Below are 20,796 nucleotides of genomic sequence, written 5' to 3'. Positions count from 1 at the left end.
GTATATCTATTTGGGAGGGATATGGAAAAAATTATGTTTTTGATTGCATTCCAAAAGCCTTTCAGCTTAGGATACTCACAACCAAATATTTAGGGAAGAACCTCCTAACTGACAAGATCTGCAGAAAGTATTAGGGGTGATGGGGAACACTTTACAGAATACCAGCGTTAGAATAATTTGTAAGCATTTTCTTTCATTCTAAGGCATATCTCGTCTCTCAGTAAAATCGATTTTTCCGTTGTATTTTGTGAAGAAACATAGATGAGGTGTTGGGAGGAACGCAATTGGCGTAGATGTTGGAGATGAGTCCATGGGACAATGCTCTCCTTCTAGATATAGCTTCGAAAACAGAAGAAGGTCTAGAAGAAAATACTTTGGATACTGATCGATGGAAGCCCTGAAGCTGAAGATCTTGACAATAGTTGGCTGTGGGAATCGAATACTCGGACTGAATCTTTGCGAAGGATGGAAAGATCCGAGATGGGACTAAATCTTAAGCATATGTACACCAGCTGAGGCCGAGTGCTTGCTGGGGGGAGAAAGAGGTATTCCCCAAGATAGGGTCAAGGGAGTGGGAGCTAGGGAGAATATTTTATTAACATAATCCCAAATACATAAGGAGAGAGATAAAACAAGATGAGATTTAACAAAAGAAGGAGGCTGGTATATTGGCATCCAAAGAAGTGAAGATGACATTAGCCTGCCTTTGCTAGCTGCCTCAATGGTTGAACAAACCTTAGAGGTAGAGGGGGAAAGCCACTGGTCACACTGCGAGGCTAAGTAAACATCTTTTAAAATCTTGAATTCCCACCACACATCTAGTAAAGGGTATGCAAAATGCATGACTTTATTCTTGGGAACTTATGTGCCCAGTGATCTGAGTTATGTGGAATCTAAGGAATTTGAAGGTCTCGGGCAGGACCCGGATAGGGAGTTTCTAAAAAGAGATAGAGCAGAGTCGGGAGAATGTTCATCATAACAGTATCGATGCATCTTATCAACGAGGTTAATAATTTATTCCAAGCAATCAACTAATTTTTAATAGTGATTATCCATGGGGGAAATCTGCTTGGAAGAGTTGACTATAAAATTTTGTAATATAAATGCCAAAATATTTTATCTAATGAGAATGTCAAATTTTTTATAGCAGAGGTAGGGACAGTTTAAATCTAGAAATTTTATTGTGATTAATTTTGTAGCCCAACAACTTACCACACTGCTCTCTGTCTTCAAAAAGATTGGCTAAGGAAGTGAGAGGGTTAATGAGGGTTAGTAAAATGTCATCAGTGTAAAGTGCGATTTTGTGCTCTGAAGTAAGTATACAAACACTAGTAATATTGGAATTAAGTGTTATCTTATTGCCAAACAGTTCAATTAACAAAGTGAGTATTACTTTTACGCTCTGTGCAGTGAAAGATCTTAGAGGGATGTGAAGTATAGTCATTGGCTGAATCTGACGAGCCAGGGTGGTGGCAAAGAGTGAAGACTTCTCTCAGAAAATTAGCTTGAAAGGCTCAATCCGGTCAAAAGCCTTTTCGACATCTTGGACTAAAACAAAAGCAGAAGATTTTTGTTGCCCAGCCATGAGTATTAGATTAACGGTTTGTCTAGTGTTGTCCGTGGCCCAACGACCATGGACAAAATCGACTTGGTTTGGCTGGATAAGTATAAGTAATATGGAGTTCAAACAAGTTTCAAGAATTTTGACAAAGATTTTTAAGTCAGTACTTAATAGCAAGATAGGGAGATCGCCTCCACAAGTGTTGGGATCTTTACTGGGCTTATGAATAACCACTATATTGGGATTGGTGTTTACCAGTTGAACGCCGACTGAATTTATATGGATAAAAAAGTCAATGGTCAGAGCCATTGAGATTGTCCACCTGACAATTGATGCAGTGTTACTGCTTGTCCTCCACCCTAAGTACTCTGCCCCCCCTTAGCGGGGGTACCAGGGCTGGGGTATCAACAAAGAAAGTGTTAATCTCCAACATGACCCCACATGAGCGCATGACCAAACCTTCCAAGCTAACCTGGGCGCATTTCCAAAGAGAAAATAGGACTATAAAAAATGTCGTGTCTCGTAGTTGTTACCAGTAACTTTCTAAGCTCTATTGAACTGTGACACACAATAAATAAACTGTTCTACAAAATATGATATAATCTTTGCAGTTTATTACTGTGCATCTACATTCCTTGGAAATATCTTTCTCATGACGCCACTTAACTTCTATGTAGCCCTTTAGGTAAGAACATTGGAACTCAGATTGGAGGCTGGCATGCAAAAAAAAAATATTTACCTTCACATTCCAAAATATTCTCCTCTGCATCCAGCTCTGGGCACCCTGTTGAGATTATTAGTTACAGTTGTCAGTGAACACCGAACATATAAAGTTGAGGACAATTACACACAATGACACACAGACTGATTGACAATCACATAGTGGAACACACTCAGTAGAGATTACAGTTTTGCAGGGTTAAAGAAGGTGTCAGACAAGTTGATGATCGATAGACATGTAAGATCAATATATATTGTTTATGTGACAACAATAGTAACACTTATAGTGTAGCCAGCACCTAAACATCGGAGGCAGCCACTTTCTGGACTCAACTAATAGTCATGAGATTGTAGCCTAACTTGGCTGGGAATTATGAGAAACATCACTAAGGCAACTACTCAATTTTTCCTTGAAGAGTCATGTGATACAAATGGAGGAAATCAGTTTTGTTGGGTGCGTATAGACAGACAGACTGATCAAGCTATCACAGTCTTCTTGCCCTTTGTCAAACACACTTATAAATAAAGCTTTATCGTGGATAACATTTGCTCACATAGGCTTTGTGAGAACACAAAAAATGTGGTATTTTGGGTAAAAATCTTACTTCACGCACCTTCATAAGCTAACGTTTACTTATGTAAATTACCAAAACAAGTGTCACTTACCTGGAAATTCGTGGTTTACAATAAGCTCGTCGAAGTACCTCGGGACCGTGTACGACGTTATCGTCATGTCACTGCCGGGAACTGCCCTAACACAGTTATACACAAGAGATCCCTGACGAAATAGACACATTGGTACATTGATTCTGTGATTGTACAGTAAAACCACACTGGTATAAAATAAACATGAAATACAAAGTTGTCTAGCTGACTATGCATAAAATAAAAGGAAATTTTTCTTTGTTTACCCAAGATGAATAACGTGTGTTAAAGTGTAACTATGACTGCACACATCAGTGGCAGCCATTTTGTTAAACAATATTCAGGAGAATGCAGCCTATCAATTCACAGGAAAGTAGTGACATCACAGAGGTAGAATATGTGAGAGAGCATTAAATGGCCACTATACCTAAAATACAAGTTGCCTAAATAATTAAGCTGTTCGCCCAATGGCAGCGATATGGGGCAATTAGCCCGATATTGCAGCATGTGTGGCTCAAAAATCACCCCATTATCAAACAATGATGTGCTAGAAATTGTATTATAACCGAGAGTCGCCACATTAGACAGCGATCCTGTCATGGGCTAAATAGCAGGGTCACACAGTTCACAAATACATATGTCAAAAAATGATAGAGAACAGAGTTTTTCTAAAATGGTGCACAGACAGCCTATAATTAATAATGTATTACTTTTCAGTTGTTCTCCTGGAGTTAAATTTAAAAATCAATACTTTATTATTCTCTTATTAAAATGACAGGACATTGGCATTCAGAGAGAAACAACAAACGCGTTTCGCTGTACTTGCATTTTCAAGGTAAGATACATACATACATACTGTAACAAAAGTAGGCATTTAGCTGGCAATATACAGAGAAAGCAGGGAAGTAGAGTAAAACATTTGTGCAGTAATGCACCTAGAGTGAAGACTTATGTATGAAAAGCAATACCGTAGTTTAAATTTGGTTAAACTTACATGATCTGAAATCCTTCCTCTCAGCAAACAGACAGGGCGTGTCTGGTTGTGCAAACAGAGCCAGTGATGGGTGTTTTCTTTTAAAGAGAAGGTGGGTGTGTCACCTGTCCATCAAGCTAAGGCTGGGGGAGGAGCATCATGTATAAAAGCTTGTTTGTTTCATTTGTTCAGGGAGACCAATGCTGGGATAGCTGGTTGGTCCTGAGAGAGAGCTGGACTATGTATAGCTAGTGTTTAGGGTCTCCATGATTGCTGCACAAGTATACGGTGTCAAACATTTACCATCCTGACAATAAAGCACCATAAAAAGGAAGTTGTTGTTCGCGTGTGCTTCTGCAGTAGCGGGCTCTTGCCACAATACATATATATATATATATATATATATATATATATATATACATATATATATATATATATATATATATATATATATACATATATATATATATATATATATATATATATATATATGCTAAATAATGAAACAATAAGAATTTAATTAAACTTATATTAAAATACATCTATAAATTCCCTAGGAATAAGGAGAAATTATTAATTAATAAAGAAACTAAACGGCAGGCACATTCTAAGCACCTCACAAATATATTCTGATTAGCACCACTATTATAAGAATTACAGATCTCAAAATGGCATTAAGCAACTTTTAATTCACTATTATGTGTTAGCATATTACAGAGGGCACAATAAGATATTTTAATATTTTGCTGTCTCCTTGTTTTTTATAAGTAATATAATAAAAAATTAATAAAATATTGATTTTTAAACTTAAGAACAGGAGAACAATTGAAATGTAATAAATCATTAATTATAGGCTGTCTGTGACCTGTCCTTTAAGTCTCATAGTACAATCAAGGTCATATTTTGACGATGTTTTTGAAATCATCAAGCACACACATTCCATTTCTACGTTGGGCAGGTCATTTTTCGACGGAACTTGGGTGGAACCATCATTAAAAATAGATAAGAGGTGGTTCAGTGACCTCAGTCAGCAAACACCTCAGGTGTATGACACATGGCTTGAGATTGTCAAATAAATACATATTACAAAGAAAATAAAATCTGCTTTGACGTCTCTTAGTCACCATTTAAAAAGTACAAAATAAAGTCAACCGAATAACAGAGACACTTACCACTTTCACGCTGCTGGTGTTTATACCTCTCGGCACAGACGACACGGGAAACTCTACTTTCACCTCGTAACAGGGGAGGCTCCTGGGGTTGTACATGTACAAGTTGGCACAGAGGAAGGATCCTGCAGATTAAATATAGGGATTAAGGGGCTGGGAAGTAATCCATATCTAAGGACCAAGTATGGCGAGGGATGAACAATGTTTTAGGTTAGGGGGTATGTAGATATATGCATAACAAATAGCCAATATACTAGGAACTTGTGTCAATACTTTGTGCCTCAGTTATATCACTAGTTCTGAATAAATTGATAAGCTGAATACTGGCCCCACCCATGTGTCTGAATTAACCAATCCACACTGTGTATGTGTTCAAAGCAAGTCTACAAAGGTGTCAGTCACTGTATGTCTGCTCAGTTAGAGAAGCACCTCCCTCCTATCATGGCAACCTACTGTAGGGGAGTGGTTGAAATATTTAGTAAAGTATGAACCTTACAATTGTTTCATGAATATTGTTCAGCTCAGTAACGCACATGCATGAGATGTATTAATGTCAAACAACAACATTACTGGCAGGGCATCTGATAGTTATTCCTGGAGATGTTTCAAAGTTAAACACCATTCAGTGTTAGAAAGCCCATGCAGTTGAGAGGTGTCCTATGAAATGCATTCACCACCTTGCACACCATGAAATGCATTCACCACCTTGTACACCATGATCTGTAATGCTTGCCACAGATTCAATCACAATAACGGCAAATGTTCCAAAACATGTTTCACATATTACTTATATATCTAACAAGCAGGACAGACCCAGCTGGTTCTTACCATTGTTTGATTTATTAAGTCCTAAATACAGATTAACAGCTGAAGTGGCTTCCTCTTCCTCTTCCTCAGTGTCCGGATTGTAATAATCATCGTAGTCGCAGTCACCTGATCCCAATTCTTCATCTCCTTCTGAAAAGTAGTAAATGGTAATTTACAGTCTTTTGCAGTGTTTCAGGCACGTTGAGGTATGTAGAGAGACACAAGGGGGGAGGGGTTTGATATGTCCCAGTTGCTTACAGACCTAAACATAGTCCTTTTACCTGCAGTACAGAAATTAGCATTTTGCGCCTCCGTTTCAAAATTATGTCTGACTGTGCACAAGGCCCCCAGTCTCTAGTGGAACTAGACCTCCCATGATGCTTTGCCAGCCAGAAGTAGCATTTAAAAAAAACCTTTGCCCCTCAGGCTGGAGGAGGATCATGGGAAATGTAGTTCAATGACCTAATGATGCACAATCCCCCATAGGTACAGCACTACACCGAAATTGTGAATTGTGAATCTGGCAAGCCAGTAATAATGAGATATTTTTATTTTTTTCTCTCATGAATTGAGCCAGTAAAAATTACCTGACAGAAACGCCACAGATATATCCATCGTCACCTGCAGACAGAGCCAGCAACCCTCTCCATTGCACTTCTTTGTGGTTTTGGATCTGATATCAGTTGGCACCAAAACGGGAATATCTGGTATTATTTTGTCCCCAGGCATACACCATCTATCTGTATTATCAAAGAAACAAAAACACATTTGAGTTTTCACTACATACCGGTACTTTACAGAGTTAAACAGGCTGGATACACACAAATGCAGAGAGTTGCCGCTATGACACTTTTTTTTTTTGGTACATAATTTACTATTTGCCTATTTAGATTTTAATTAGTTTTAAGTAATTCTTAATTATTTCCTACTTTTTAAAGATGGAGGTGAAAGCAGCTGCAGCTTGTTACCTGTGAAGCTGTTGGCTCCATGTTAGTGATGGGCTGAGAGAGAGGCGCAGGGTTATGATGTCACTGTCCAGTGTCGCTCTCCAAGATTGTAGAGAGCAGGAGATGACATGAGTATTGTGCACCGGACTATTGTGTTTGTACACGAGTCTTGCACAGCAGTTAGCTCTAACTTGGTGAAATTTATTCACTCAAATAATCAGGTTCGGGCTAACTAGGCTGCAGCCAACAGTACCAGCTAATTAGTTAATTTGGTTTGTAGTAACTCCTTAAAGCGAGCTCAAGGGAGACAGAAACCTCCCGCTGAGCAGAAGGGTATATATATATATATATATATATATATATATATATATATATATATACACATACACACACACACATTGGACAAATATTAAAGGGAACAAGATGCATCCTTGGGCTGTGTTGTAAAACTCCATTGTTCTTGGTAATAAACCTAGTCACAGTAATCAGATATCATCATTTCAAATCAAACAACTTAGCTGTGTTCCCCTTTTAGAGAACAGAGGACAATGTATGTATGATGGATGGATTTTGAACTGCCCATGAGTAAATGCTGTAAAACAATATCTGCTTTGATTTCCTTCTGGTTAACAAGCAAAATATATACACACACACATATATATAGTTTGCCAGCTCGTGCTGCAGAGAAGGTTGAGTCTCCACACTTCTCTACACACAGAACACAGGCTCACAGGTGGAGCACTTGGGTGTGATTAATTAAGGGTTCAGCTAGTTAGTGCTGGGCAGGAAGCATAAATAGCTGGATCTGTGCTGTGGGCGGGGCGACCAACGCCAGCCAGTGGCTGGTGACTAGTGAGGGGATCGAGTGCCGAGTGTCTAATATATATATATATATATATATATATATATATATATATATATATATGTATATATAAATATATAATTTACGTTCCCGGAGGTGAGTGGGGTTTTTAGTTAAAGGTGAGTGGCCGGGGTGGGGGCTGGCGGGAGGGGTTAGCTGAGCCGTGCATGCCACCTGACTAGCTGAGGTGGGACAAACTTGGAAACCACCCCCTAAACATCAGGTCTAGATCCACCCCTGTACATCTATATTAATTATTTATATTTTTGCCAGCATGCTAAATTCTCTTCTTGACACAACCTGTGTTGATGGTTAAGGGGAGGGGGTTTGGCGGGTTGTGTCTTGCATAGATGATGTCAGCCACTTACAATGAGGACAATGATAAATGACAATGGTCCTAATAATCTGTAATAGAGATATAAAAGATATTTGACACTCTACTTACCCGAGGATTCACACAGAAGACCCTGAAAGGTAAAAAAAATTAAAATATATATGAGCAATGAAAATAAATTGATGCTTAGAACTAAATGTAGTGGTAAAAGGCAAAACCTGAAAGGTTCTTTTTCTAAGTTTGCTAAATGCAAACTGTGCTGGTTTTACCAATCAATACTTTATCAAAACGTACATATTCTAAGTGCTATTACATGGTGCAGATTAATGCCTTTGGGAACACATCAGTATTACATTATTGCGGGAGAATACACATCTCATAACAGCCACAAAGGTACATAGTTTTTACTTAATGACATTGTAGTTTTATACAAGGCTGTAGGACTTTAGTTGTTATAGCAACTGTAATAGGTCTAATGCCCATGTTCCTAACACACAATGAAGGTGACCATATTGTAGGCTGAGAATGCAGCCAATCTATTTGCCAGGAACCAGTTCTTCATGAATACTGATCAAGGCTCATGAATATTGGTCATCCCTCATGAATATTGGTCATCTCTCATGAATATTGGTCATCTCTCATAAATATTGGTCATCTCTCATGAATATTGGTCATCCCTCATGAATATTGGTCATCTCTTGTGAATATTGGTCATCCCTCATGAATACTGATCATCCCTCATGAATATTGGTCATCTCTCATGAATATTGGTCATCCCTCATGAACACTGATCATGCCTCATGACTATTCGTCATGCCTCATGAATATCGATCATCCCTCATGAATATTGGTCATCCCTCATGAATACTGATCATCTCTAACGAACATTAGTCATCTTTCATAAATATTGGTTATCCCTCATGAACAATGGTCATCCCTCATAAATATTAGTCATCCCTCATGAATATTGGTCATCCCTCATGAATATTGATCATCTCTCATTAATATTGGTCTTGAATACTGATCATATCTCATGATTATTCATCATGCCGCTATCAAATTGACCCTAGTCTATGTGTGTTTGTTAGGGAATTTAGACTGTAAGCTCTATTGTGGCAGGGACAGATGTGAGTTCTCTGTACAGCGCTGCGGAATTAGTGGCGCTTTATAAATAGCTGATGATAACATTAATCAATACATTAATGCAAACTTTAATTTTTGAACCCATTCACCTGAGTGTTTAGCTGAATTGGAATACAAAGGTGGGATCATTGCGACATGCAATCATTCTAGGAGTTTACACAAGAGTGTGAGAGTAAACAACATTCAAACATGGCCGTTCTGTATTCCGTCTTAAATGTACCACAGCACAGAGCATCCTACAACCGTGTGAAAGAGCAGGTATTGTGTTTGTTTGAATTACATGTAGCTGGTTTAACAAAACACAATGGAATTGTATTACAGTTATGCTAGGAGGTTATGCTGGGCTGGAGGTGTAATATTCCACAGATGTATAAAATAACATGTTCCACAACAGTTTTAAAGCCACAGGTTGCCACGAACTGTCAAAACCCACCCACCAGGGTGCCTGTGTATGCAGTCACTTAAGCACTGTACCGGGCTAACAACAAAGTTTCCTTGGATGTTGTACTCAAACCTTGGCAACTCATGTTGTAAATATTATTCTATGCAAGCTGTCAACAGCCAGAGAGATTTACGAGTAACTGTCACTTGCATATTTAGTTATAAGAACAGGATGGTACAAAAGGAAATTTTTGCATTGTGCCTGTTTTGTTTTGTGTAAAGTACTTGATGCATTGTTCTCCTTTGGCTGTGATATAATTTGTGTTAAATGTCCGTATCGTATCATTCTGCCAGCAGGAAATGATGAGATGTAAGGAAACAATTATGCAAATTACGGGGAAACAATAGCTGCATGGGCAGTAAACGACATTAGAAGTATTTGACACAAGGATGGTGAACGACATAAGCATTGGCTGTCTCAGGTTTCCACATTCAAACTGGTCATAATACCTCAACAATTTCGGACCCATAAATGAAGCAATTTGGCAATGATTAATCGTAGGCTGATTAAATCATGATGTTTTTGCTCATCATCATTATCATCATTTATTTATATAGCACCACTAATTCCGCAGCGCTGTACAGAGAACTCATTCACATCAGTCCCTGTCCCATTAAGGCTTACAGTATAAATTCCCTAACATACACACACAGACAGACACAGACTAGGGTCAATTTGAGAGAAGCCAATTAACCTACCAGTATGTTTTTAGAGTGTGGGAGGAAACCGGAGCACCCGGAGGAAACCCACGCAAGCATGGGGAGAACATACAATCTCCACACAGATAAGGCCATGGTCGGGAATCGAACTCATGACCCCAGTGCTGTGAGGCAGAAGTGCTAAACACTGAGCCACCATGACTCTTGTCCCCACAGCAATCCAAAAAGGATCAGCATGGCACCCAGATTTGTGTGTGAGGGTCCCACACTACCTCCAGAGTTCGGGGGGGGGGAAACTTGCCCTTCTCAGTGCTGTAATGGCTTCTCGTTGCCCACTGACAACCTGGATCTTGCAAAAACATTGCAACTGCGGAGGTATCGGGGATGATAATTGAGAGGAGGATGCATGTCCTTTATAAAATCTTTTTAGGGTGGAATTAGATAATAACTAGTACTAATTACTCCATCAAATGTCAACCAGAATTGTCCATCTGTGCTCTGCGATTTGGATAACAATTAGTCATTTTATTTTTAACTGGCCGTCCAAATCGAAAGCCTGTATGTCTACAGTGTAGTGATTCCAGTTCACCGGAAACTCTCCTCTCCTCCAACTCTGAAGGAATGGTTTCCCCGATTAGAACTATTTAGAAATATGGACGATCTAATCCTTTCCTCCTCCGATAGGTGTGAAGACTATTGTTGTATTTGGGTTCGGTGGCTAGCGCTGCAAGAAACTGAGAAATATTCTACCTTATCTAGATGGTCCCCAGCAAGAAGTTTCAATTAATGAAAACCCGCTATGACTTGAACCCATTTTGTACCTCTGCAAGTTTGAAAAGTGGAGATGTTGCCTATAGCAACCAAACAGATTCTAGTTATCATTTATTTAGTATATTCTACAAAATGACAGCTAGAATCTGATTGGTTGCTATAGGCAACATCTCCACTTTTCAAACTCGCAGGAAACTCGCAACTTGATACATTTACCCCTAGGACTCTGATCCTTTAGACCCTCCCCACTCCCATTGTTCTCCTTTTATCTTTCCAACCCCCTTTCTCTTCTCCCAAGTTGTGTTTTTGTTATGTTTATATCTTTTGTTTTAAAAAATGCTCATTGTTCGATTGAGAAAGGGCTTCTTTTAATTCTCTTTATTAAGGTCATAAATCCTATTTTTGTACTTGCGATGCTTACTTGGCACGGCGGTCGTTAGAACTTTTTATCCTACTTGCCAACTGGTAGACTCCCGAAATTCGGTTCAGTCTCCCGGGCTCGTTGGCATTTCTCCTGCATCCTGGATTTCACAGAGAATCGCGTCAAATGACGCGATTCTCGGTGATTGACGCCATTTTGGAGGGGGGGAGGGGGCGGGACGATGCCAAACGCGTCATTTTGGCCCTGCCCCCCCGCGACGTAAATTACGTTTTCACGGGGGGGTGGGACCAAAATGACACGTTTGGCCTCGTCCCACCCCCTCCCGCCCTCCAGTCACGCCCCCTCTCCCGGAAACTTGTTTCCGAGAGTTGGCAAGTATGCTTTATATGTCTGTACCTTTCTTGTACTTCTAACTGTGACTTTGTCTGTCATAATACGCTTTTATTTGTTTGTAACTCTCTAATAAAAAGTTATTGCAAATAGATCTTTATATATATATATATATATTACAACACCCTGAAAGAATGCCCAGAGAGACAATGGGAACGGATAGTTATCAGTGTAGTGAACCTGTGATCTGCATATTTTCTATACAGTGCGTCATGATAAATCTTTGATTGAAATAAAGCAGTTACACCCTTTGTTATGTCAGATTGCAGGAGTATCATGTCACAACTATCATTAATGCCATTTCCACAATTACATTGCATATATTCCTTAAAGCAAAGTTCAGCTTGCCTACTTTTAGTTGAGATGCCATTAAGGAAGTGTGGTTTGCGCGGCCAATCATTTAGGCGTCATTCACCGCGAATCGCGTCATTGAGACACTCATCCTGCCAGGAAGCTGGCAGGATGTGGGAGAATTGTCTGCTTTCCCGGCAGTCCGGGAGACCTAATCGGAATTCAGGAGTCTCCCGGAATTCCGTGAGAGTTGGCAAGTATGCCTAAAATCCTTTTATCATTGTCCAGGTCTCAGCGAGATCTCCTGTCCTGAGGAAAGTAGCAGAGCTGGAATTCTCCTCCCGTGTAACATTAAGGATACATCACCTTTATATTTATGCAGCTGCTGGTAGCACTGATGCATAGAATATGACTCACAGATCATTTTTCACGCAAACACATGCTCCCATAAGCACTTACATGGACAATGTGCCTGAAACAAAATATCAGTGTGAAACAAGCCTAAATTGAGTGGGGAATTCTGCTTCCTGCTACTGTAAAGTTGTTCAGCTGTCAAAACACTGCTGTGATGGGCAACAGACTTCATAATTCAGTTTACAGTTTACTGTTTGATTCCTTCAGAATTCTGCGGTGTTCCGATCAGAAACCCAAAAAATTCTAAAACACCTAATTCACATTGTCCATAGGCTTGAACCACACAAGTGTTTTTTAACTAGAGATGGTCGCACTCTGTTTTCTGAAAACAGAGCCCACCCGAACTTCGGGGATCCGAGCCGGCTCGCGAGCCTTCAAGGGACAGAGGTCACGTAATAGAACACACAGCTCTTGGCTGACTCTTACCTGAACTTCAAATCAATCGACTTTATCACACCTACTAAAAAGGAAAAGTGGATATGTTGCCCATAGCGACCAATCAGATTCTAGCTATCATTTATCTAGTACAGAGATGGGCAACCTGATGCACTTCAGGGGCTGCGTGTTGTGGCCCTTCTAGCCTTTGAAAGGGCCACACATTACCCTTAAGCACAGTAATAAATTAAAACAATACATTTAATCTATGAAAGAGACACAACTTATTAGTAGGCATTGTAAACAAGTGTTACAAGCTATAGTAAACTAATCTGACAATAAAGCAGGAAGAAGCTGGGGGCCACAGGTGAAGGCTCAGAGGGCCACACGTGGCCCTAAAGCTGCCTGTTCCCATAACTAATCTAGTGCATTCTAGAAGACGATTGTTAAAATCTGATTGGTTTCTATGGGCACCACGTTCACTTTTCCTTTTAACAAGGTTTGATAAATCCACCCAAAAACATCAAAGCGATGACCAAGTCGCCGGATATCAGCGACTTTGCAGAAGAAATTTAAAACGTCAATCGCTTCAAAGGTTAGATCCCAAAAGCTGATTTTTGGGAAGTTTAGGAACTGGCATTACCTCACATGAAAGCATTGTGTCATTAATTAAAAAAAAAAAAAAAGTCTGCTGATTTTGTTTTCCCCGAATGCCTGTAGCATTAGGGGAAAACAGCAGGGAATACACCAGGGATACACCCCAAAAATCTAGATACAATACCTAGTTATAACATTTGTTATTATATAAATGTCGTGTTCTTTTGTCACTTAAGAGTTTCCCTGGTATCAATAATTAAACTGAATGTGTGTTCTGTCTGTTTGTACTTTGTATCAACAATTCAGCCCCGATTGTGCCATGCACTGAGGTGTGTATATTTTCTCAATAAACAGCAGAGTGATTATTGTAACCTGCCAAAGAAGTTTTAGGAACCTTTGTGCAATTAAATATAATGAGGAAGGTCGAGCACCAGCAGGCATGCAAACACCAGCTGAGAAATCATTTCTTAACCTGCACATCTTATCTCTCCAATCAATATTCTACATTTACCCCGGTTACATCTCAGGCCAATGCTCAAATTCTGCACCTCCCATGTCCACAATCTGCACCCGATATTCCATCCCTTGCTCAGGACCAAGATCTCCAAATGATGATCCAGCCCTCACTTAGGCCCAAGATCTCCACTTGATTTATACCTCACTCAGGACTGATGATCTGTTCCTCATTCAGGTCCATAAATCACCTGAAGATCCGTCCCTCGCTCGGGTCCATGAATCTCCATTGGATGACCAGCTTCTCACTCAGGCCTGAGATCTCAACACGATGATCCATTCTCCACTGATCTCTATTTGATCATCCATTCCTCAGTCAGGCCCTCATGATCTCCATGATCTCAGGAACTTGATCTCCACCTTATGGTTCTTTCCTCACTGAGGCCCGCAACGTCCGTCTGATTTATTACTCACTAAGGACTGAGAATATGTTACTAATACCACTTTCATACTGCCGCCCCGGCAATATCCTGGGTTTTTCAAGGCGGGTTTTTGCAGGGGCTCGGAGCGTCCCAGCTCAGAAACACCATTCATACTGCACCTCGGACCCGGGAATTTCCCGGGTTGACCCCATTCATACTGCACAAGTCTGTGCCCTGGCAATTTGTGGGAGTCATCACCAGATCACTTTTGATTGGCTGAAAGCTGGAATATGGAAAAAAAAAAACTCTCTCTCTCTCTCTCGCAACCCGGCTTGCACCATTCATAGTGCAGGCGACCCGGGTCCGACCCGGGAATTACCCCTCGATAAATCCCGGGTTGAAGACCCGGGTTTTTAGACCCGAGATTTTTCACTTGTACCATTCATACTGCACCAAGACCCGGGTCGTTTCAGCTCGCCCCGGCAAAAACCCGGGATTTTGGTGCAGTATGAATGGGGTATAACTCAGGCCCATGATCTCCACATGATGATCCATTACTCACTCAGGTACATGATCACCAACTGACGATCTGGCCATCACTCAGGTCCATGATCTCCACCTGAAATATCCTCACTCAGGACTAAGAATCTGTTCTGTTCTCAGGTCCACAATTTCCATCTGATTTATTGCTCAATAAGGACTGAGAATCTCAGGTCCAGGCCCAAGACCTCCACTTGATTTATACCTCACTCAGGACTGATGATCTGTTCCTCATTCAAGTCCATGAATCTCCACCTGAAGATCTGCCTCTGACTCAGGCCCATGATGTTGATCTGAAGGTCCGTCCCTCACTCAGGTCCATGAATCTCCGCCTGAAGATCCGTCCCTCGCTCAGGTCCATGAATCTCAACCTGAAGATCCGTCCCTCACTCAGGTCCATGATTTTAATCTGACTTCCATTCTTCATGTCTGCTATTTGTACCTGATAATCTATTCCTCGCTCATTCCTCACTGCCGTATTCTAAATCACCCATGTGACAAATGAACAGGAGCCAATCGCAATGTAAAAGTCACATGACATGAATAACGTTCAGGCACTCACATAAACATGTGAAGAGAGTAATGCGAGCTGTGATTGGAGGAGGACAGTGCCAATCAGCCAGGAATTATTGCTTGGGTGGTGCAGCACATGACCACTTAAATGTGCTGCATACATGGTGTAGCCACCGTGGCTCTAGGGCAGGGGTAGGGAACCTGTGGCTCTCCAGGTGTTGTGAAACTACAAATCCCAGCATGCCTTGCCACCTATCTGCTGGTTATCTACTGGCAAAGCATGCTGGGACTTGTAGTTTCACAACACCTGGAGAGCCACAGGTTCCCTACCCCTGCTCTAGGGGGATACAGAATTGGGGAAGTCACATACCATATCAGCTACCTGGGGCTTACCTTGATAGGGTAATCTACCCCTGTCTCTACTAATGATTCCTTCCTTACTCAGGACCAGATCCATTCTGTACTTACTTATTCCTACCCTACTGGTGGTGTGTGATGTGAAGTTTTGTGGGAACGTGAGAACAAGTTATGGCCTGATTCTATACTTGTTGGCATAATTATAGAGATTGTCTTTGTAGCCTCTGAGCAATATAATGGTTAAATTGCAGTGTTACAATTTATAACCCGACGCATTTCACCCAAGAGATATAAGTATCTGCTTCTGTATTTAACACTCACTCTAAATTAATTCACCTGGTCTCATTTAACTGATGTAAAAAGGCTTGTCTGAATTAATTAATGAATTAACTGAGCCCCGATTAATCTAGACAGAAATTGAGTGCTAAATTCAAGAACATACAAATATATCCCGGAAGAAATGTGTCAGGATGACGTCTATGGCAGTATAGGGAGTAAACATTAGACTAGACTGCTGCAGAGTCAGATATTTCATGGAAAACCAAAATTATGCAAAGATGGAAAAAAAGGGAGGTAATTTTCCAGAATGTGACATCAGTTTGTCCTCAGTGACTTTATCCTGCAATTCTCAGGAAACCCCCCGAATAAGTCTAATCTGTTCCAGAACAACTAGTGCACTCTCAAGTCGTGTCTAATTATATCTCATCTGTAACTGGAGCGGGACAGAGGGCAGAATACACAGCAGTAACATTGTTATTGACATGTAAAGAAGTGTTTTATATGGTTTAAAGAAAGAAAAATAAATATTTCATTAGTGGTGTTCGCTTCTCTTCAATAAAGAAAATGGGAATATGAAAAATATAATCTTTATATATATATATATATATATATATATTTATTTAAAAGAAACTTAAAATATATGTAATAAAATCAACAATAACTTTAAACACTGCACCCCTTATGTATTATGATAATAAAATGCTGAATTACTTTTAGTGTAATTAAGAGACTTAGGGCTAGATTTACTAAGCTGCGGGTTTGAAAAAGTGGGGATGTTGCCTATAGCAACCAATCAGATTCTAGCTGTCATTTTGTAGAAGGTACTAAATAAATGAAAGCTAGAATCTGATTGGTTGCTATAGGCAACATCCCCACTTTTTCAAACTCGCAGCTTAGTAAATCTAGCCCTTAAGGTGGAAAGATCCTGAAATACTCCTTACATTACATTATACACGTTATTTAGGATCATGATGCACCTTGTATTCTAAAAAAAAGGTGACAATTACAATAGGTTCTATTTAGTAAACTCAAAGCGGAGGTTTTATAACATAATATAATTTATTGAACGTGGTAGGTGCTTGGACTGCAAACTGGGCATGGTTATACATTTTCTTTCACAGTCTACAGATAATACATTATATACAGCCAGAACAAAGACACGGATACAAGAAAGGAGTAAAGAACATACAATTAAAACAAGTAAAATTAGGATTGGCTAAAATGGAAACGTACCCGGTTATGAAATCTTACAGAAACTCAAACTCAGACCCCATGTATATGAATTTTGTTAGGAATTGAGAAAAAGAAATCAGCAAGAGATGGCTCATAGAAGGAGAAATATTGGATATACATTTTTTTGAACCTAGAGCCATTTGTGGCGACCGAAAGAGGAGTGGTCTTCCTGAAAAAAGGGCAATCTTTCCTAAACTGGTTGCTGCTTGGGCAGGTTAGGGTGTGGTTTGGCAAATTTGGGTGTGGTTTGGGCAGGTTAGGACATACTTGCCTACTTTCACGAAGTTATTTCCGGGAGAGGGGAGTGACTGGAGGGCGGGAGGGGGTGGGGCGTCCAAACGCGTCATTTTGGCCCCGCCCCCGTGACGGGGATGCCGTTTTGTCACGGGGGGCAGGGCCAAAATGACGCGTCATTTTTGGACCAGTAGCAGGATGCGGGAGACTTGCCAGCTCTCCCGTGATTCCATGAGACCGACCCGAATTTCGTGACTCTCCCGGACATTCCAGGAGAGTTGGCAAGTATTGGTTAGGATGTGGTTTGGGCAGGTAAGGATGTGGTTTGGGCAGGTTTGGGTGTGGTTTGGGCAGAATAGGGTGGGGTTTTGGCAGTTTTGGGTGTGGTTTGGGCAGGTTAGGATGTGACAGGCATGTTTGGGTGTGGTTTGGGCAGGTTAGTATGTGACGGGCATGTTTGGGTGTTGTTTGGGCAGGTTAGTATGTGGATTGGGCAGGTTTGAGTGTGGTTTGAGCAGGTTGGGGTGTGGCGTGGCCAGGATAAGGGATGGTCAGATAAGGATGTGATTTGGGAAGATTTGCGTGTGGTTTCATCAAACAAGGGTGCGGTGTGGGCATATTATGGTGCAGTTGGATAATTTGAAAAGTGGAATGTTTTGTCATACATTTTCAGTTGAGAATCTTGGCAGATATACGTTTATGACAGTAGCATTTTTTCTTTCTGCATTTAACATTCTTTAAATAAAATATTGTTAAATATCGGGGACGGGATATTAAGGGAGAGAGCGTAGGTCACTAATACCACATTTGCTAATTCCCCCCATTGAAAGATTTACTTCCCATTTCCAAAGTCCCGACAAAATCAGAACAGTTGTGAGTTATGCTGAAATATCCTGTCTGTCCCCTTTACTATAGAGCCACCGACAGAGCACCCCTGGTGTGTATTCCACCAGTTAATGCTTTATAACTTCAGCGCTGTCAGTTTTTAAATCTGAAAGTCAACAATTCCAAAAAGTAACAAAATCATCATCATCATCTATTTATATAGCGCCACTAATTCCGCAGCGCTGTACAGAGAACTCACGTCAGTCCCTGCCCCATTGGGGCTTACAGTCTAAATTCGCTAACAGACACACAGACAGAGAGAGACTAAGATCAATTTAACAGCAGCCAATTAACCCATGTTTTGGGAAGAACCAGAGCCCCCAGAGGAAACCCACACAAACACGAGGAGAACATACAAACTCCACACAGATAAGGCCATGGTCGGGAATCGAACTCATGACCCCAGCGCTGTGAGACAGAAGTGCTAACCACTAAACCACCATGCTCTTAGAAACAGCTTAGTCACTCTATGCATTGTTTTCTTTTAGTCACTACTTCAGCAATTAGCTGAATTTTACAGTTATTTACTATCTCTCAACCTTTGTCCCTTTGTTGATGTTGCTGGGATTCTGATTCTGTTCCTTGGTTAAGGACGCTTACCTAGTCAAACTGGATTCCACTGTTCACAGTGCAACAAATATTTATACCTGACAGAGTCAATAGCTCAGCCAGTATAGCTAAGGAGTCAGATTGTCAGCTGCTTATTCTGTCTTGTGGTTTATTGAATTGCTGGGCAATATGTGTTAACATAATTAAATTTTATGATAGATAGACAATAGCATTTGAAGATCTCACTGTGGCATCAGATAAACAAATAAAAATGAGATGTCACCTTTCTGCTTTACACCTGGACAGTCTGAGTTTGGGAGATCCTGCCCGGTTCTTTCTTCCACGGAACCAGACAGACCTACTAACTAAGAGCTGTCAGTGGGCTTGATGCTTGCTATCAGAGAGATGATCTCTATTGTAAATATTCTGCTATTATTTCTCTGATTGGCTATGATGAGCGCACTGTAACTCTGTAACATCACAATCTTGGGCTGGGGGTGATTTCTTACTTATTAATTTTTCACAATATATAGATTCATACCTGCAGTCCTAATTTGTCATCTTTACTAAGACGTACTACATATATATATATATATATATATATGACACAGAATACTACTGGTTGACGTGTGATGTTCAATTTTTATATTCTAATACACCACACAATCTAGGTATACAGGTGATTTCATACGTTTAGACCAGGATTAAGTGGTCTCAGAGCAACAGAGAGATTTTATTTTGGATACTTTCACTTTTATTTTGACACACTTTTATTTTGACACACAATATTTTCATTCTTTTAATTCTCTTTATCGTTTACAAACACAAGGTACGGCCATGGGCTCCAAGCTTGCCACAAGTTACACCTATATATGGAATGATTTGAGGATTAAAATATTTTGTCAGGTTGCTTCGAAGCAAACCTACTGTTTTATGTTGGTGTAGTGAAGATCTTACCGATTCTATACATAATTTCACTTATTAATATGAATGCAAATAATCTTCATGTCATATTTTAGTTATATTCACAAATTAACTATTTAGATGATACTCTCAATGTTTCATGTAAATATGATAAATTGCCAGAAATGTTGAATACTAATAATTTCTTATCTATATATGACACATCTAGATCGATAATTTAATTGTTTAGCGCATTCAAAAGGAATGCCATTATGTATTAAATAATATATATATTTATGTATAAGTTTAAATAGTTTATATTTCTAGGGAGTTTTCAAGTAGATAAGAGCTATTATGTTTCTGAGTTCCAATCAGAGCCAGTTTGTTTAAAATCACTGGACTGATAACGGCATACGTCCTTCTAAAGAGACCATAAATTTAAGTGGAGAAACGCGTCAAACACTATCTTAACTCTCTGCCTGGACACTACACCAACTGTTTGCAGTTAATCTATTGCACCAATTACATTTGGGGCCTATTCGTCAATGCAGCCTTAGTTGCGGAGATAAGGATGTGTTTTTTATTGCCGCAATAAGATAACACTTCACCCCAAGATGAACAGAGAAAGTATTGTTGTGCATGTACCCACAAATATTTTTAGATGTATTCGTATTGATATATGAACAATGTTTTATGAATTTATTACAGTTGTATTAAAGGCTATTGTACTCTATGTGTATGCATATTTATCATTTTAATTAGAAGGGAGTTTGCATTATATAAACGTTAACATGTTTTTAATTTAGCGCAGATCTAGCTTTTGTTTTCATATCTAGAATCCTGTTTGCAAAGTTTATAGACAAATATTTTCGCAGTGCGGTATTTGTAAAAGACTCCCTTATTATTATTTTATGATAATCACTGTGAAAAGATAAAAATGTTTTCT

The 20,796-nt window shown here is 39.8% G+C and overlaps 1 protein-coding gene across 1 annotated transcript in view; it reads right to left on the bottom strand.

Moving 5' to 3' along the window:
* IL17RC (interleukin 17 receptor C) overlaps positions 1 to 20,796 on the bottom strand; it is a 44,639-nt gene that overhangs the window by 17,623 nt on the left and 6,220 nt on the right. Inside the window, exons 2-7 of the mRNA XM_075183523.1 lie at positions 8,130 to 8,151; positions 6,463 to 6,615; positions 5,897 to 6,025; positions 5,072 to 5,193; positions 2,948 to 3,059; positions 2,301 to 2,345 (exon numbers count right to left, since the gene is read on the bottom strand). Coding sequence (XP_075039624.1) covers positions 2,301 to 2,345; positions 2,948 to 3,059; positions 5,072 to 5,193; positions 5,897 to 6,025; positions 6,463 to 6,615; positions 8,130 to 8,151 — 583 coding nt within the window. The remainder of the gene's footprint in view (positions 1 to 2,300; positions 2,346 to 2,947; positions 3,060 to 5,071; positions 5,194 to 5,896; positions 6,026 to 6,462; positions 6,616 to 8,129; positions 8,152 to 20,796) is intronic.

This window comes from Mixophyes fleayi, chromosome 8, assembly GCF_038048845.1.
Source record: "Mixophyes fleayi isolate aMixFle1 chromosome 8, aMixFle1.hap1, whole genome shotgun sequence".
Lineage (NCBI taxonomy): Eukaryota > Metazoa > Chordata > Amphibia > Anura > Limnodynastidae > Mixophyes > Mixophyes fleayi.
Note: the sequence above shows the minus strand (reverse complement) of the source record. Positions and strands in the feature narration are given on the sequence as shown.